The sequence below is a fragment of the Kickxella alabastrina genome (genome assembly GCF_025024165.1).
Source record: "Kickxella alabastrina strain RSA 675 chromosome Unknown BX661scaffold_7, whole genome shotgun sequence".
In the NCBI taxonomy this organism is placed as follows: Eukaryota; Fungi; Kickxellomycota; class Kickxellomycetes; order Kickxellales; family Kickxellaceae; genus Kickxella; species Kickxella alabastrina.
In genome coordinates this window covers 712,933-729,711 of record NW_026251478.1, presented here as the reverse complement: position 1 = coordinate 729,711, position 16,779 = coordinate 712,933, and the positions used below count along the sequence as shown (strand labels likewise).

The window sequence follows — 16,779 nt, the reverse complement described above, 5'->3', positions numbered from 1 at the left end:
GTCATATAATGATTTTTTTTTTGGGGGGGGGGGGGGGGGTTGGTCTGTTCTGTGCTGGATTAAATAAAGAATGAACCAGCATATACCACGCATTATTGTGGATTCAGAATTCCATCAGCAAACGCTTCAACAAAAAATATTTACACCATTGCGCATTAGTCCACCAGTAAACAAAAACAAAAAAAGACAATTACATGTCAAAAACGCCGTGCACTCCAGTGCATGCACTGGGTGCATTGGATCCATTGGGTGCATAGTTCAACAATTATATAAAAATAAATGTACGCATGGCGCGCAAATACAGATTTCCTTTCACCGTTTTTGGTTAGCTGAACGCAGAGACATTTTATTCCAAAAAACAATAAACATAACTAATTGAGCTAGGCCTAATACAGTCCATGGATTGCTTTCTCATGTAAATACATTATTTCATGTCCATCTCCATACATATATCGACAAAAAATACAATACTAATGTGTATACACAAGAAAAAATTTTGCTATGTATCTGAGTAGATTCATTGTTTTTTTATTGGGCACACACACTATACTTGAACAATTATTTATGAATACGCAGTATTCTATCTCTATCTCTATCCCTATCTCTTACTTTTTTTGTATTTGGGATTTCCCACACGCACATATTTTTATTGATTTTTTCTACTCTGCTTGTAGAGACGTTGAAAAAAGGATTATATACCTGCATTTTTATTACCTGTTTTTTAGTTGCCGGATAATCGCACCTTTGTTCATCATTGCGTTGAACATGTGAGGTAATGCGTTGATGTCTTGCTGCCTCTCTTCCTCCCCAATAAAAACACTGCCCCCTGTTTTTGCTCATAGGAAATAAAAATTTTGAACAAGACCTTATGCTTTTTGAACAAGAGATGGTTACTAAACAAATCTTCCTCTATCTTATATTTAAAATTTGTCTGCACATTTCTTATAATATCTTACACTTTTATTAATACGCAAATAAACTCACATTATGTTATTTTACTTACAGAAACTGAGCAGAACCGCATTGGCAATGCTGCACTCCTCGGTACCACCTAGACGCAATCGCCACAAAGACCTGATTCTAATCACACCCTCTCTGTAATCTACAGTCTAAACCTCCTCTCAGTTATATTTATGCTCTACAACCGACACTACCCGCCAATAAAATCTAAGTCCCCTATTCTCATGGCCTTTGCCCAACTTTCCTGCGTATTCTGGTTTATCGGAGATATACAAATCAACGGCCACGTACATTTAGCCAGCAACGCCATTTTGACAAACTGCAAAGGCATTGGTATCTGGGTCAGAGTGCTCCTGGGCGTATGCACGGTAAGTTCCTTGATAGCTCTGAGATCCTACGGACTCTACCGCGTATTCAGACAAAACCGACCATACCGTGGCTGGGGACTCTATATGCCGTTCTTTATATACTGCGTGTGCACACTGGTCTACGGAATTATCGCACAGGTCCTCAGCCCTTCTGTCACTGTAGAGTACATTCAATCATTGGATATTTGCTACTGTCCGACGCCGTTCCGTGCTGCGCTTTACGGGTACATCTGGGTAACCTGGATGTTTGTCGCTCTGGTGAATTGGAAAATCCGTAATATCAAAAGCTCATTCAACGAAAGCCGCGAAATGGCATTCTCTTGTTTTGTGGTTTTTGTCATTCTCACGTTTTCCACCGCCCTGCACCTGTCAAAGCCCACGTACGTGTTTAGCCAAAAATTCCGCATCCTATCGACAGCAATGGACCATATAGGGACGAACTCGTGTGGTGGGCAATAATGGGAGTTCCGCTGGGTAACTGTCTCTTCAATCGCCGGCGGTATTTAGATAAATGGGCGGTAAAGTTGCGCGAAGATGGGTTGCAGAATGAATACGATTTGTCTGATACTCTTTGTGAGCTGCAGAGATCATTTGAATCCCAGGATGATATGTTCTTTGCGAATGATCGGACGATAATGATGCCTGGTATGCGAGGAACAACAGTGGGGCAGTGGGTGGTGGGGTTTCGCGGATGGTGTCGATTAAAAAACATGGAGGCATGTTTGCACCTAATAGGATAAGCGTGAGACCACCGTCGGCGGTGTTTCCTAGACGAATCCAGCAGCAGCAGCAGCATCAGCAGCAAGTGGTTGAGGCGAGAGTTGCGGCGAACGTTTGGGCGTGGATCTAGGTGATCCATTCGATATCCCACCGTCATTGCCAGCCACTGCGGTCAATTCGCCGCAGTTGAGGAATATTTGAATGATCCATTCAATATTCCGAGAAAATCTGTTCAAAGTTAAAACCCCTTATATTGTATCTTATTGCTAGAGTTGTAATTTATATTTGGATTTAGAAGGTATAATATTTAAATATTTGAATAACATAACTGAAAAATAAAATGATAATAATTATTTAACTGCGTCAGTAACCTCTGCAGCAATCTTGCGTAAAAGTAGTCCTTGGACTTGAAACCAGCCAAAACGTTGCCCATGAAAGACTTTCCAAAGGCAATACCCATGATCTGAGCCACGCCCAAGTTGGGGCCAATAGGCACAAACATAATATTCATCGGGCCACCAGTGTACTCGACCAAAGTCGGTTTCTTGGTCGAATCCTCATCGAATCCAGCATTAATCATGGCAATAATGTTAGTAGCCACCACAGTGCTCATGGCGCCAACCAAGTAGGCAAACTTGTAACCAGCCGGCAAAGCATTACAGTCACCGGGGACAAATATATTAGGCAGGCTTTTCGAGTTCGCCTGCAGGGTCTTGCGCACTTTAATTCCGCCCCAATCATTGCGCAAATGCTCGCCCAATTCGCCCTCCAGTGACTCCATGTACTCCGTATGCACGGTAGTTCCGGTAGCCAGAATCTGCAGATCCGAAGCGTACTCCCTTCCGGACGTACCGGTCAAAGTCAGAGGCCGCACCCTGCAGTTAAAGGGCACGTCCTCGGGGATCTTGATCTTCTCATTAAGCACAACCTCAACGCCCAACCTCTGCAGCTTATCCACGGCACCGTTACTAATTCCATGCTTAAAGTTCAATGGCAGCAGGCGCTCGGCAGAGTGCACCAAGGTGATTTTCTTGTCCTTATATGCAGCGGCGATTTCTCCCGCAATCTCAATACCGACAGCGCCGCCACCAATAATAAGAATATCCTTGGCCTTCTTAATGCTCCCAAAGGTCTCCTCCATATTCCTATGTGCCTCCGTCACAGTCGCTCCTTCATAATGCGCCGGGCTCTTGTTTTTCGCACCAGTGGCTAAAACCAAATAATCAAAGGCCACAGTCTGTCCATTACTCAGCTGAATAGTCTTTTGGGCATTGTTGATGGAGGTCAGGGTAGTTTGGATGAACTTGTGCTTGGGCTCTGCTGGGTTAAGCTCGAATTCCTGGAGGATATCGGCGAGGGGGAAGAACAGCTTCTTGCCGAATTCTAGGTCGACGGTGGCGCGGGGTGCGGCGATGGCGTGGTAGAAGTATTCGTTTTTGTCGATTGCTGTGACGCTGAGGTTAGGGAATCCTTGCTTGGAAAGCGCGGCGATGGCCTTGGCGACTTTAAGCCCAGCAACGGAGACGCCGACGACGACAACGTTGATGTTGCGGGTGGACATTGTTGTATTTAGTGGTTGTATAAGGGGGGGGAAGAAAAACTAAGAGAAGAAATAAATAAACTGATGAGTACTGAAGAAAAAAAAGAATATGGTATGGTATGGTATTATAATTTTTTTTGCCCACCTCTTGTATATTATATATATATATTTTTTCAGTGGTTTGGGTCCAACAGTTGTGATTACTAATTCAATTATATTGACTGAGCTCCCCCCCTCCCCCCCTCCCCTCCCTCCCCCTCCCCTCCCCTCCCCAATACGATGGTTGCGACATTGAGTTTTATTTTCTCCCCACTTTTTTATATATCAAACGCGGATCTGAGTTGAAATCCATGCATCAATTTGAAAAAAGTTTTCTTTGTAGGTAAAATAAATAAAAATATTTTTTATACTTTTTTTTTCCGGCCAAAAACAAACAAACTTGAAATTATCAATTACATGAAAGTTGACAAATAAAAATAAAAAATAAACAATCAGCTTTCACAAAAAAACAATGGAAAAGGACATTTTGCAAAACACGCATTATCAAATAACATACATGAGGTCGCCTTAACAAGATATTTGCATCAGCGATAGTCCGACTTTTAAAAAATAATAACAATAACAATAACAATAATAATGACAATGACAATGCCAATGCAGTGACAATGACAATGCCAATGGCAAATGCATTTATCAACTTTAACTTCATAACATTTCAGAAAGTCAATAAATGTAATAGGAAAAACAAACAGCAGTAGCAATCCTACAGCTCCGCGTGCCCCTCCCCAGGATTCTCAGATCCAGTAGACATCTGGTTGGAATTCTGCTGGCCGAGATTAGCGACCACCGACTCGGGACCCTTAGCGACCGAAGCCACAGGGGGTTTGATGACAGTCGGGTTCTCATACATGGGCTCAACATAGACCGACTCGACAGTTTCCTGCTCGACAGGCTCAACAACAACAGCATATGGCTCTCCGATTTCAGGCGCCACCACACCGTCGTCAACATCAACAGCAGCCTCCTCGACAAGCTCAACAATAGCATCAATATCACCAACATCAACATCCGCCTCTGCCTCAGCAGCAACATCATCGTCAGCATTCATTGCGTCGACGGGAACTGCCTTGACCTCCCGGTCGACAGGCGCCACTGGCGCCAGTGGCGGTTCAGTGGATCTGACACCACCAATGGCATGCTCGCAGTCAAAGTCCCAGGTGCTGAGCCACTTGGCCTTAACGCACGCGTCCTTGGTCCAGGTCCTCGCATACGTAATATAGCTGAACGTCTGGAATGCATACAGCACTGCCGCCGCCACAGCAACATACACCGACATCCTCACCACTGCCGGCACGCGCGCAGTGAACAGGTCCAAGGTAAAAGCTAGAACAAGGATGCTCATCCACAGAGCCGGGAACATATGGTGAATGAACAGCTCTCTGCCCATAAAGAAGAACGGCGCGTAATGGCAGATCCACGCGACGGTGAAGAACCCTGCGGATGCAAAGTACTTTGCGCGCTGGCCGCCCAACCCAGGGCTGATCCGCCGCTTATCAAGGACAAAGAGCGAGGCGCGCACGGCCATGAAGAGAATAACGGAGCCAGGGATCCCCACCAGATGAGGGGGTTGCCCAGCTGATAGATGAACGAGCCGCGGCCGCCCCAGTACGCTGTGCCGCGACGCAGCCACGCCCAATGCTGCGGGCGGGCGGCAAACGGATGGTCGCCAGTCAGACCCGCGTTGCTGTCGGCCATCAGCCGGTTGTACTCGAGCACTTTGCCCCACAGCCCCAGCGGCACATATGCGGCCTTGGGCACGTCCTCCTGGTCTGCGGTAGCAGCAGCACCAGCAGCAGCCAGCAGCACCAGCACCAGAACCAGCTCCGGAAGCTGGGCAAACTCAACGTGCCATGTGGACATGCGCGGCATGCAGTTGCGCATGCAGTTGACCTCGATCTGCTCAAAGGCCCATTTGGGCAGCTTCTTCCGCGAGTTGTACACGGCGCACTGCAGGTTGCGGTGAATCAGCCTGAAGCGCGAGTAGATGGCCTGGAGCTGCTCCTCGGACCCCGGGTGGCGGCTGTCTCCGGCCAGAATCTCCAGTGTAAAGTCGTCGTTCGAGTCGCCGGCAAAGTCCTTGAACCCATATCCGCTGAGCTCGAACTTTGTGTCTGAGCTGGTCATCGCCGGCCGCTTATCGTGCGAATGCAGGTACTTCCCGGTGATCTTGTGCTTCAGCCTGATCGTCTCTCCGCCGCGCACCGGTACAGGCCCTTTGGACTCGTCAACGGTCCGGTTGAACGACGGCTCGACCACCCACAGGTTATTGGCATCAGCGTGGCCGTAGATCGTCACCTGCTGCTGGCCACTGCCCTTGCTGTGCTGCCACAGGTGCGCGTGGGAGTGCAAATACCCGCTGCGCGCATTCGTCGTCCTCAGGCGGATCTCCGAGCCGTAAAACACATCGCGATCGGTCGAGACGTTGAGCCCGCCGGCCAAGGTGGTCTGGAACTCAGGCGTCATCATTCCGCGGCCGAGCCGGTCTTGTTCAGGAGCGCAAAGTGAATCTGGAACCAGAATACGTAACGGCCAGGGGCACAAGAGCAGACCCACGGCGCGCGCCAAGAAATGGCATGCCCAGCGGGCAGGCGACAAGGAGCGGTCGGCGATCTTGGCCCAGAGATCCGAAACCGTCGAAAGCCCGATGATCGGGAAAAGGAACAGGCCGACCCACTTGCAGCTGGCGGCGCAGCCCATCATGGCGCCCGTGGCCGTGAGCCAGAACCACCAAGTGCATGAGAACGGCTCCCGCTGCTTGGTCCAGAACACTGCCCACGCAGTCAGCGTCAATACCGTAAAGAAAACAAGCGGCGAGTCCAAAAGAATCAGCCGCGACTGCGTCACCAGCCCGTTCTCAAAGCACACCAGGAGCGCAGCCAACACCCCCGTATCCACCGCATACCCGCACGCCCTCGCTGTAACATAGGTGGCAGGCACAGTTAACGCACCCAAAAGCGCAGGCATAAGCCGCATGCCCACGTAGGGCACGCCCGCGGCAGCGTAGTTCAGCCCAATCGACTTGAAATCAAACACACCGTCGTACCCAGCCAGTTTCCCTGCCGCTGCAAACATCATTTTGGCCAGCGGCGGATGCAGATCGTAAAAGTACGTGCCGTTGAGGTATTTGCCTGCGAACTTGCCGAAATGCACTTCGTCAAAGACCACTTCCCCCGGAGAAGACAGCTTGTAGCACCGCACGAGAATGGCCATGAGAGTGATGCCGAGAAGGGTCAGGAAATCAGTCGGTGTGAATGACCATGGTGCTGCGCTGATCGATGCTGCAGTGTTGTGAGTAACTATTTGAACGTCGTCTTTGCTGTTGTAATTGGTGCTGCTGTCTGCGTTCTTCGTGCCGTGGCCCTCGGGTCGGCGGCGGGCAGCGGAAGCGTCCATTTCTGTCGTCGTCATTTAAAGAGGACAGACGGAAAAGAAAAGGAAAAAGAAAAGAGCTTGAGAGGGGAATACACGTTATAGGGCGACAAGAAGAAGAAGAAAAAGAAGAGGGAATATTGAAGCGAATTCGAAGAAAGAGAAGAGAGATGAGGTTGACGGGCCGAGCGGAGAAAAATCACAATGTTCAATTAATGCCAGCCAAATGGAAAAATCACGACTTGGCGAAGAAAATGCAATGCATTTCTCTCTCAGCTGGAATGGGGGGACGGGGAGCCCGAATGGCGCGGACCGTCAGCATCCATCACATCTGGCGGCCCGCCTGAAAATGCAAGTAGCAAAAACAGCACATACATATTATCAAGGATTTTTTATCACAAGCCAAGCGAGTAGAAAAAGAAAAGAAAAAGCATAGTAACAAGCAGGCACTGGCTGGCCCCTCTCCCTGCGGGCGGCATTCTCCCCTCCCAGAGCGAGTCGAGCCACCTGCAGTTGCTTTAGCCACCGCCCGGCTCATCAGTCAAGACGCCCGGTCTTGTTCCACGCCACGCACTGATCAAATCTAATCTTATCGCCGCCGAAGATGTCCAGTGCGCTGCCAATCGTCAGATCCACGCGGGCTTGCGAGACGCGGCTGACCAGGCCCAAGTCGCCAATGCTCGCGGCGCCGCCCGCATACGTCACCGGCACGGGCGACCACTCCCCTAGACACCTCACAAGCTCCACGTCAATGCCGCCGCACAGCCCCTCGACGTCGGCCGCATGCACCAGAAACTCCGAGCAGAACGCTGCCAGGCTCAGCAACGCTGCAGCATCCACACGCATGTCCGTCAGCGTCTGCCACCGATCCATCGCCACCACCCAGCCGTCGCCCACCCGGCGGCAGCTCAGATCCACCACGAGCCGCTCCCTACCGACTTCGCTTGCGAGCTGGCGGAGCCGCTCCTCGCTGAACCGCCCGTCGGGGAACAGCCAGCTGGTGACAATCACTTTGGACGCGCCGCGGTCGATCCACTCGCGCGCGTTCTCGAGCGTTATGCCGCCGCCCACCTGCAGCGCGCCGGCCATGCGGCCAGTGCCTCGGACGCTGCCGGGATGTTTCCTGGCCCCAGCATGATGACGTGGCCGCCTTGCAGGCCGTGCTGCCGGTAGAGCTGTGCGTAGTAGGAGGCCGGCTGGTCTGAGACAAAGTTTGTCTGCAGCGTGGATGCGTTGGTGTCGTGCAGCGTCCCGCCGACAATCTGCTTGACCTGGCCGTTGTGCAGGTCGATGCAAGGACGAAACAGCGAGTGCATTGGTTTTTCTTGCTGCTAACTAGAATGTAAAAAAGGGGATGTGGGGGGGGGCGGCTGCCGTTGTCCTTTAGAAAGCGCAGCGCAAAAAAGCGAACAGCGCTGCTTTAGTGCTTGATGCAGATAGGCTGTGGTCACACGTATGGGGAGGAAAACAAAGGGTATTGCCCAAATCACATGAGCGCAGCATTACGCTTCGCTCCCCCAATTGCTGGAAGAGTAGAAGACGATGATCGATCACGAGGAGCAGGCAAAATCAGCAGAGCTTTTTTTTCTTCTCTTTTCGCTCTCCTTTTGCTCTTCTGTTGCCTTAGAGCAAAGGAGAGCCAAAGGAAAAAAAGGCTCAAGTATTTTCGCTATGCGTAAAAAAACACCGAAAAGACGTGACTTTATGGTTGAATAAGTAGCGGTGGCTTCAAGGTTTGGTTTTCTTGTTACTTTTCATTTTTGTGTTAATATTAATTCAAATCTTTATATTTTTGGGCTGCTCTATTATTTTAAGACAAAAGAAATCATTTCTTACGAATACCTTTCTTTTTTATTATTTTTCGAGCATACACTTTGCCGGCAGCATAGCGAGCAAAGCACACCACACAAAAGAAAAAGACAAACAACAGCAGCAGGACTTTATACCATGGTTGGTGCGTACGACTTATCTTCGGTGAATTAGGGGGCTGTACCCGTGGCCCTTGTTTTTTTGCATGAATTGGAAGGCACGTTTATCTATTCTTGCTAAATAAATATGTTTATTCGTTTTGTGTAGCCAAAAAGAAGGGCGGAAACAAGGGCCAGAAAATGAGCCTCGTTGACTTCCTCGGCGAGGGCCCCTCGACGACGTCCTGGGCGGACGACGAGATCTACCTGCCCTCGGCGCCCATGGCGTCGGCCGGCACGTCAGCAGCAGACTCCTCGAGCTATGCGCGCCGCGACTACGGCGGCAGCAGCGGCATCCAGTCGGGCCGCGCTGCCGTCGACTTCCCCACCTCGCCTCCGTACACATCGTTTGTCGGCAACCTGTCGTTCAACGCCGACGAGGCAACCCTGCGCGACTTCTTTGCCGGCCTTCCGGTCGACTCCGTGCGGCTGATCCGCGACCGCGAGAACGACAAGCCCAAGGGCTACGGCTACGTGCAGTTCGCCGACCTCGAGTCGCTCAAGGTCGCCGTCGGCATGGATGGCCGTGACCTGGGCGGCCGCCCGGTGCGCATCAACGTGTCGGAGCAGCGCCAGGACAATGCACGTGAGTCCGCCCCCACCGGCCCCTGGAGAAGGCCTGCCGGCGAGGACACTGCCACCAGCCCGTTTGCCTCCCGCAGCAGCTCGGGCTTTGGCCGGCCGCAGAGAGACTTTGCTGCGGCGTCGTCTGCTGCCGACTCGGGTGACTGGCGCTCGAACCGCCCGGAGCCCTCCGCCACCACGTACGCTGCTGCGCCGCCGCTGCAGGTACGCGAGCGCCGCGAATTCAGAGAGCCGCGTGAGCCGCGCGAACCGGCTGAGGCCTCGGCGGCCGATGCTGGCGACTGGCGCGTGAACCGTCCGGAGCCCTCCGCCACCGCGTACGCCGCTGCGCCGCCGCCGCAGGTACGCGAGCGCCGCGAATTCAGAGGACGGAGCCGCGCGAGCCGCGAGCCGTCGGCGGCCGATGCCGGCGACTGGCGTGTGAACCGCCCGGAGCCCGCAGATATCCGCACGGTCTTTGGCAATGATCGCTCGCCCAGCGCGACCCGGACTGGCAGGGTCAGGAGAGATTCCCCGCCGGAGCTACTGCCTGCTGCTGCCGATGATGGTGCCGATGCTGCTGCTGTGCAGGGTGAGGAGGCTGGTGATTGGAGGAAGGATAAGCCGACGATGCCGCGTGATTACCAGCCGGCACGTGAGCGGTCGGAGAGCCGCGAGCCGCGTGTTCAGCGGAAGCCGCGTGAGCCACGCGAGCCTGTGGCGGAGTCGTCGTGGCGAGTTGCACGGTCGCCGGAGCCGACCAAGCCCGAGGCTGCCGCTTCTGCTGCTGCTGCTGCCCCTGCTGCTGCTGATGCTGTTGCTGAGGAGAAGACCCCCGAGGCTGTTAAGGCTGCGAGCCCAAGGCTGAGGAGGAGGAGGGGTGGAGCCAGGTTGAGAAACCCTCGGCCCCAGTGCGTCGCACCAACAGAGCCGCCAATGATTCGCCACGGACTAGAGAGCCCAGAAGCAGTGCTGGCTCTGGCGACGCCGCCAGACCACCACGCACAACGACCGATCGCCGCAACAACAATACTGGCGGCAGCTTCTTCAAGCGTGAAGGTGGTGATGATGCTGCTGCTTCCGCTCCCGCTTCGTCGTGGCGGCGTTGATTAAAATATAATCAAAAAAATTAAAAAAATAAAATACATGGGATTATTTATTTTTTCATACATATGAGTGTTATTTGATTTTATCTTTCTATTATATTTATTAACCAGGTGGGGGATCACTTTCTTCGTTTCTTCGTTCCTCCTTCTGTACCCTCCTCTCTGCCTGATTATGCACGCAAATCAATGTCTATTAATGCTGCTTTCTTTTAGATGATGCAGCTTCCTCGCTTAAAGAAACAGCGCCTGGAATCAGATGGAGCTTTTGGAACAGAGTCATTGCAGCAGGCCTAAACATGCGCATCATCTCCAACTGCTTCAACGAGGGACCGAGGATTGCTGCTCGGTTCACGCAATCAGTGGCAAAAGACGAGCAAGAGCCCAAGCAGCGCAGGATTGAGATAGCCAATTCTTTATTTCCCATATATATATTTCCATATTCCAGTGGTGTTAACCCCTCACTTATTCTCGATTAGCTATCTGAGCAATCAGCGAGCAAAGCAGGTAGGTGATAATGACTTGTAACACAGATGTTTTTATTTTTTAATCCTGTTTATTTTCTTCTGATATTTATATTGGGGGTGGTCTGCAAAAAAAAAACCCGACAACAAAAAAAATCATATGTTGGGACATGTTCTTACGCGTTCGAAATAATACAAAATATACTACTTTTCTGCACTGCCTTATATGATCTCGTGCTCTTTCATATCTTCATATGTAAAAAAATATCGAGGTATATATAAGCAAGTTCAATATTTCATATTTTAGTAAATGTTGAAGAATAAATACTTTGCTCGATCCAATCTCTTTTCATTAGTTCGTCTCCGAGCTAAAAAAAATAATAATTTCATAAGGTGGATCGACACAATAGTGAAAAATACATTCACTGTTTGCTTGACAGCCCACCATCTACAAGCAACCTTGTAATTTTTTCTTTTTAGAAATTGAGAAAAAAGAGCACCAATTATTCCATCATCCTCGTGTTACTTTTCTATCCTATTATCTAACATCTGTGTATAAAGGCATTGAGAGAGGGGAATAAAAAAATGGAAAACCCCACCCAAACAAACAATTTACATTTAAAAAAAATTTATTCACAGGAAGTAAAATAAAAATGGGAAAAATAAAAAATAAAGTGTCTTATGAAAGACGAAAAAAAAATGAAAGAAAAAAAACCTCCAAAACAATCGTCTATATGCCCTCATCCCAATATTTTTTCTTTTCTTTTTTTCTTCCCAAACTTGTAAACGTATGCTTGTTTTTTCACTATTTTTTATTTTTTTTCTAGCACTCAAACTCATACATTTAATTCCACACATTTACTCACATTTACACTTTCTCACACGCATACACGCAATCTCTCTCTTTTTTTGTGTCTGTTTCTTTTTATTTTATTCATTATTATTAGTTTTCCTTTTCCCTTTTTACTGCTGTTGTTGTCATTGTCAAAAAAATAGGTTTTTATTTTTAATTCTTTCTTTTCCTTTCATAATCTTTATTTAGTATTTCCATTTCCTCTCTTTTTTCACTTTTCGCTTCTCCCCCCCCCTTTTTCCTCCTTTCCCCTTGCACATTTACTCACGATGGGAAACACACCCTCAAAGCCCAACAAGACGCGCAGGTCAATTAGACTATCCACCGACTTCCCCGACAATGCAGAGTCGGAAATAGCCTCCATAGACTCTCAACAGCAGCAACAGCAACAACAACCACAGCAGCAGTCATTACAACAACAAAATCAGCAGCAGCCGCGGCTAAGCAAGGATAGGGTGCAGCGTCCAAGTCTCGAGGGCCGCATGCCCACGTCACCACTAACCATGGCCAAACAACAGTCGGCCACCAGCAGCACAAACAGCAATATTACCAGCAACACGCCGCTCAACGGGCTCCTCGGTACACTCAACGCTCTTCCAGGTACCAATGGCTCCAGTCAGCCATCCACGCCCTACACACCCAGCTCGGTGGCCACCAGCCGCAACGACTACTTTCCGCTGCAGGTCACCAACACGCGCGACTCGCGCATGTCGCTCGGCGGGCGCATGCGGGGTCGCAAGAAGCGGTCGTCAGCACTTGAAACCGACGAGTCTGCGCGCTCGTCGACCACCGGCGGCACGCCGCGGTCGTACTGTGACCTCCCTGGCGTGTCTATCTTGACGGGCGGCGCAGCCAACGCGGGCGAGCGGCTGCCGCCTCTGCGCGAGGACCAGAGCGTGGCGCTGACCGAGTATGTGTCGACGGCGAACGGCGCCGAGTTCGCCATCATCAAGCACGCAGAGAAGCCAAAGCAGTTCAGCGTCGACGACATGATCTTCCGGCTGCTTGACGCTGGCTTTAGCGGCAAGGTCACCAAGAACGTCTGCCTGCGCAATTCGGAGATCGTCGCCGTCTGCCACGCCGCACGCGAGGTGTTTCTCGCGCAGCCAACGCTGCTGCAGCTGGCGGCGCCAGTCAAGATCACCGGCGACATCCACGGCCAGTACACCGACCTGCTGCGCATGTTCGACAAATGCGGATACCCGCCTCACTGCAACTACCTGTTTCTCGGCGACTACGTCGATCGCGGCAAGCAGTCGCTCGAGACCATCCTGCTGCTGATGTGCTTCAAGATCAAGTTCCCCGACAACTTCTTTTTGCTGCGCGGCAACCACGAGTGCGCCAACGTCACGCGCGTCTACGGCTTCTACGATGAGTGCAAGCGCCGGTGCAATGTCAAAATCTGGAAGGCCTTCATGAACACCTTCAACTCGCTGCCGGTGGCCGCTGTGGTCGCCGGAAAGATCTTCTGCGTGCACGGGGGGCTGTCGCCGGATCTGATCAGCATGGACCAGGTGCAGCAGCTCAGCCGCCCGTGCGATGTGCCGGACCACGGCATTCTCAACGACTGCTGTGGTCCGACCCGTCTGAGAGCGCGTCCGACTGGGAGGAGAACGAGCGCGGCGTCTCGTATTGCTTCGGCAAAGCCATCATCACGGATTTCCTGCGCCGCATGGACTTTGATCTCATCTGCCGCGCCCACATGGTCGTCGAGGACGGGTACGAGTTCTTCCACGGCCGCCAGCTGGTAACCGTGTTTTCGGCGCCAAACTACTGCGGCGAGTTTGATAATTCGGGCGCTGTCATGAATGTCAATGAGGAGCTGCTGTGCTCGTTTGAGATTCTCAAGCCACTGACCGAGAACCTGCAGACATGCATGGCCAGGGTGGAGGCGAACTTTTGGTCGAGGCGCCAGCAGGTCGAGGCCATTATGAACGAGGCCATTGCTGCGCAGGCCAAGAAGGAGCTCGAGCAGCAGCAGATGATGATTAAGCAGCAGGAACTGCAGGAGCAGATCGAGATAGCTTCCGAGGAGGCTGCTACTGCTGCTGCCTCTGCCTCGGCTGCTGCTGCCGCCGCCGCTGCTTCGGGTGTTAACAACCAGGCGCCCACCAAGCCATCGGCTGCGATCGGCCACGGCGGCGACGATGAAGAAGAGGAAGAAGAAGACAAGGAGGTGCTGGGACGGATGGTGCACCCCAGCCGCACCAAATCCACCACGCCATGGCTGCGAATGCCGCTAAACCCCCTATGGGCGGCATCGAGCGGCGGAGACAGTCATCTGAGGCCGCCGTCTCGTCGGATGCCGTCACCAACAGCAAGCCGGCAAAGGCAGTGCATCCGCGGATCGTCAACAAATTAGAGCTAGTCAGCACGATGACGGACGACGACGATGACGAGGACGACGACGATGATGAAGAGGACAGCAGCCAGAACAGCGCGCTCGATGGGATTGGCCGCACGATGGGTGGGATCAAGGAGTTTGACTCGGAGAGCATCCTTCACGGCACCCCGCCTAGAGGAAGTAAACTCAAGCAGCATATGGTCCAAGGCCGGTCCTCAATCACGTCACCACCACCGTCTCCGCCGTCACCTTATTAAATCCCTTTTTGGATTTTTTTCTTTACTTTTTTCTTTCTCTCTCTTTTTTTCCAACTTTCTTTTTTTCTCATTTCTCTTCTCTTTTTTAAAAAATGTATGTGTTTTTGCAATAATCAAACAAGAAAAGAAAAAGAAAAACTCGAAATTTACAAATTAGAGTACTGCGCCAAAACCCTCTTTCTCCGCCACCCATACATTGCAAATGCCAGTACACCCAAGGCAACAAACATCATCAAGTAGTGGAAGAACCTGGTTCGGTCTACATCCACCAAACTTGTACACGCAATGTACTCAGGCAACGAGTGTGTGTCCTGGTATTCCTTGGGTACTCCCCCGTTCCACTCGCAAGCTACCTCCTGTTTGTACCCTTTGCCGCTCGCGCAGTATGCCAGGTTGAGCTCCGAGGTGTCGCAGGGAACGCAGGAATTGCGCGAAGTGCAGGTGTACGCTTTGCTGTAATCTGCCATTTGAAAACAAGAAGAAAAAATTAAATGAAAAAGAGGATAATATGAATGATAAATTCCGAATTTATTATGAAAGGGAAGAATAAAAATAAAAAAAAGGAAAAAAAGGGAAAGGAATGTGAAAAATGTGGAAGGAAAAAAAAGAAAAAAATCCAGTACTTGCACCCCTTTATCACCCTGCCTGTGCGCATCAGTAACACTGCTGAGCCCATTTTTGAGCCTGGGCCCGAGCCTGCCTTTTCTTCTTATTTTTCCTGTCCTGTGGGTCCCTTTCTCCTTATTCCGTGCAAGAATCACAGCCAAGTGCATAAAAATCCTGACAAAGTCATTGAAGAACCCAAGAGCATGGCTCACAGGATCCAGCCACTGTCCTCCCTGCGCCAAATCCACCAAGTCATTCGTATGCTTGACCACATAAGCACACGCGGTGGCTAAGCCGACCAACAAATGTAAGTCCAAGAAATACCCATACGACCCCCACATCCACCCAGCAAATCCGACCCACGCAAGCGACCCCAGCGCCGTCCACACCGCTCCCATAGTATACACCACTTGGCTGCGCTCAAAACACACTGTGGCCAATGCAAACGCCACAAACATCAAAACACTTAGGCCTGCCGCACCCACGACAACATCCATGCTCCCGGTGCGGTACTCCATTCTACTGATGAATGGCATTATGAATACACCGGTGACCCAACCCAAGCAAAGAAGCATGGTCTGTCGCTTGCCGACATTCTGCTTGGTCGCCGGCACCAGGCACATGGCAAAGGTAAGGAGGAGTAAGGTAATTGGAATAAGCAGTGGGAAGGCTTCGTAAATATTTAGGCGGTATGCAGAATAGATACCGGAGATACCGCTGAGAAGCGTCGTGATGAGCGTCGTGTAGACAAGGAGTAGCTCTCGTTGTGTTGCGCGGCTGAGAGTGGAGGTGCGCGTGAAACAGTCAAAGAAATCGTGTGCGTCCATTTGTATTTAGTTTTTTGATAATAATAATAATAATAATAATAATAAAGCAAGCGGAGAGAAAAAAAAAGTATTACAAAAAAACGCAAGGTGAAATGGAAGATGAGTAAAAAATATGAGGCAGGTGACTGCGTAAAAAACAATGAATAAATATTGGTTACAAAGGTCGGAAAACTTCATGACGAGGCCTCTTCTGATTTGTCCAAAAGGTAAGTGGTGATAAATTAGAGGCAAATCATGTTATTTTGGAGACTGTACAAAATACGGATGTGAAATGTAAATGAAAGGAAAAAATAAAAAAGCAATAAATATATACAACCCCTACATGTTTATACACCATTAATATTTATTAACCAGTCTTTTTAGTTTTAGCGACACAGCGAACACGACAAAGTAATTGTGTATTTTGGCAAGACACCCAATTGCAGTTTAATTTTTCTATCTGGTATTTATATGGTCAATAGTACTTTTCATTAAATATGCATTTATACGTAACAATCAACTCTTTACAATCGCAAAACATTCACCTAGTTCCAGGGCTACATTAACAACATAGAACCCACTTTTGTATTCACAACTATTTGTGATTTTAAATGCAAGACAATGTATAAAATTAATTAAATAAATCGTCAAAGCTGCTAAATGAAAACTCAGTAATCCTCTAAGGTGTCACACAAATGATTTCACACAAATGGGGATACTCGGCGCCGTATTCTTCCTTTAAAAGCCCAAAGCATTCACCAAAGTCGGGCTCTACAAATAAAAAGGTCAGGGAAGGCA

At 50.2% G+C, this 16,779-nt stretch overlaps 7 protein-coding genes across 7 annotated transcripts; 3 read left to right on the top strand and 4 right to left on the bottom strand.

Moving 5' to 3' along the window:
- Window positions 1–1,184: 1,184 nt before the first annotated feature.
- Window positions 1,185–2,178, top strand: BX661DRAFT_197583 (uncharacterized protein; the record flags this gene model as incomplete). Its single annotated transcript, XM_051538146.1, has 3 exons — window positions 1,185–1,708; window positions 1,762–1,973; window positions 2,000–2,178. 3 exons carry the CDS (start codon window positions 1,185–1,187, stop codon window positions 2,176–2,178), a joined length of 915 nt encoding a protein of 304 aa, XP_051392888.1.
- A 23-nt stretch (window positions 2,179–2,201) lies between these two features.
- Window positions 2,202–3,609, bottom strand: BX661DRAFT_197582 (uncharacterized protein; the record flags this gene model as incomplete). Its single annotated transcript, XM_051538145.1, has 2 exons — window positions 2,202–2,214; window positions 2,420–3,609. 2 exons carry the CDS (start codon window positions 3,607–3,609, stop codon window positions 2,202–2,204), a joined length of 1,203 nt encoding a protein of 400 aa, XP_051392887.1.
- A 742-nt stretch (window positions 3,610–4,351) lies between these two features.
- Window positions 4,352–7,041, bottom strand: BX661DRAFT_197581 (Dolichyl-phosphate-mannose-protein mannosyltransferase-domain-containing protein; the record flags this gene model as incomplete). Its single annotated transcript, XM_051538144.1, has 2 exons — window positions 4,352–5,126; window positions 5,168–7,041. The coding sequence occupies 2 exons, from the start codon at window positions 7,039–7,041 to the stop codon at window positions 4,352–4,354; spliced, it is 2,649 nt and encodes an 882-aa protein (XP_051392886.1).
- A 109-nt stretch (window positions 7,042–7,150) lies between these two features.
- On the top strand, window positions 7,151–7,504 carry BX661DRAFT_92473 (uncharacterized protein). The gene has a single exon (XM_051539595.1). It carries the CDS (start codon window positions 7,244–7,246, stop codon window positions 7,451–7,453), a length of 210 nt encoding a protein of 69 aa, XP_051392885.1. The 5' UTR covers window positions 7,151–7,243; the 3' UTR covers window positions 7,454–7,504.
- Window positions 7,505–7,554: 50 nt separating this feature from the next.
- BX661DRAFT_223814 (Phosphoribosylformimino-5-aminoimidazole carboxamide ribotide isomerase) lies at window positions 7,555–8,393 on the bottom strand (the record flags this gene model as incomplete). The annotated part of the gene is made up of 2 exons (XM_051538891.1): window positions 8,160–8,393; window positions 7,555–8,088 (listed from the first exon to the last, which is right to left on the bottom strand). Exons 1-2 carry the CDS (start codon window positions 8,331–8,333, stop codon window positions 7,555–7,557), a joined length of 708 nt encoding a protein of 235 aa, XP_051392884.1. The 5' UTR covers window positions 8,334–8,393.
- Window positions 8,394–11,963: 3,570 nt separating this feature from the next.
- Window positions 11,964–14,621, top strand: BX661DRAFT_180543 (Metallo-dependent phosphatase-like protein). The gene is given in 3 exon segments (XM_051535498.1): window positions 11,964–13,509; window positions 13,560–14,159; window positions 14,171–14,621. The coding sequence occupies 3 exon segments, from the start codon at window positions 12,238–12,240 to the stop codon at window positions 14,567–14,569; spliced, it is 2,271 nt and encodes a 756-aa protein (XP_051392883.1). The 5' UTR covers window positions 11,964–12,237; the 3' UTR covers window positions 14,570–14,621.
- Window positions 14,622–15,100: 479 nt separating this feature from the next.
- Window positions 15,101–16,108, bottom strand: BX661DRAFT_180540 (uncharacterized protein; the record flags this gene model as incomplete). The annotated part of the gene is made up of 1 exon (XM_051535497.1): window positions 15,101–16,108. A coding segment is annotated over exon 1 (773 nt), but the record flags the coding sequence as incomplete, so codon positions are not given.
- Window positions 16,109–16,779: the final 671 nt, after the last annotated feature.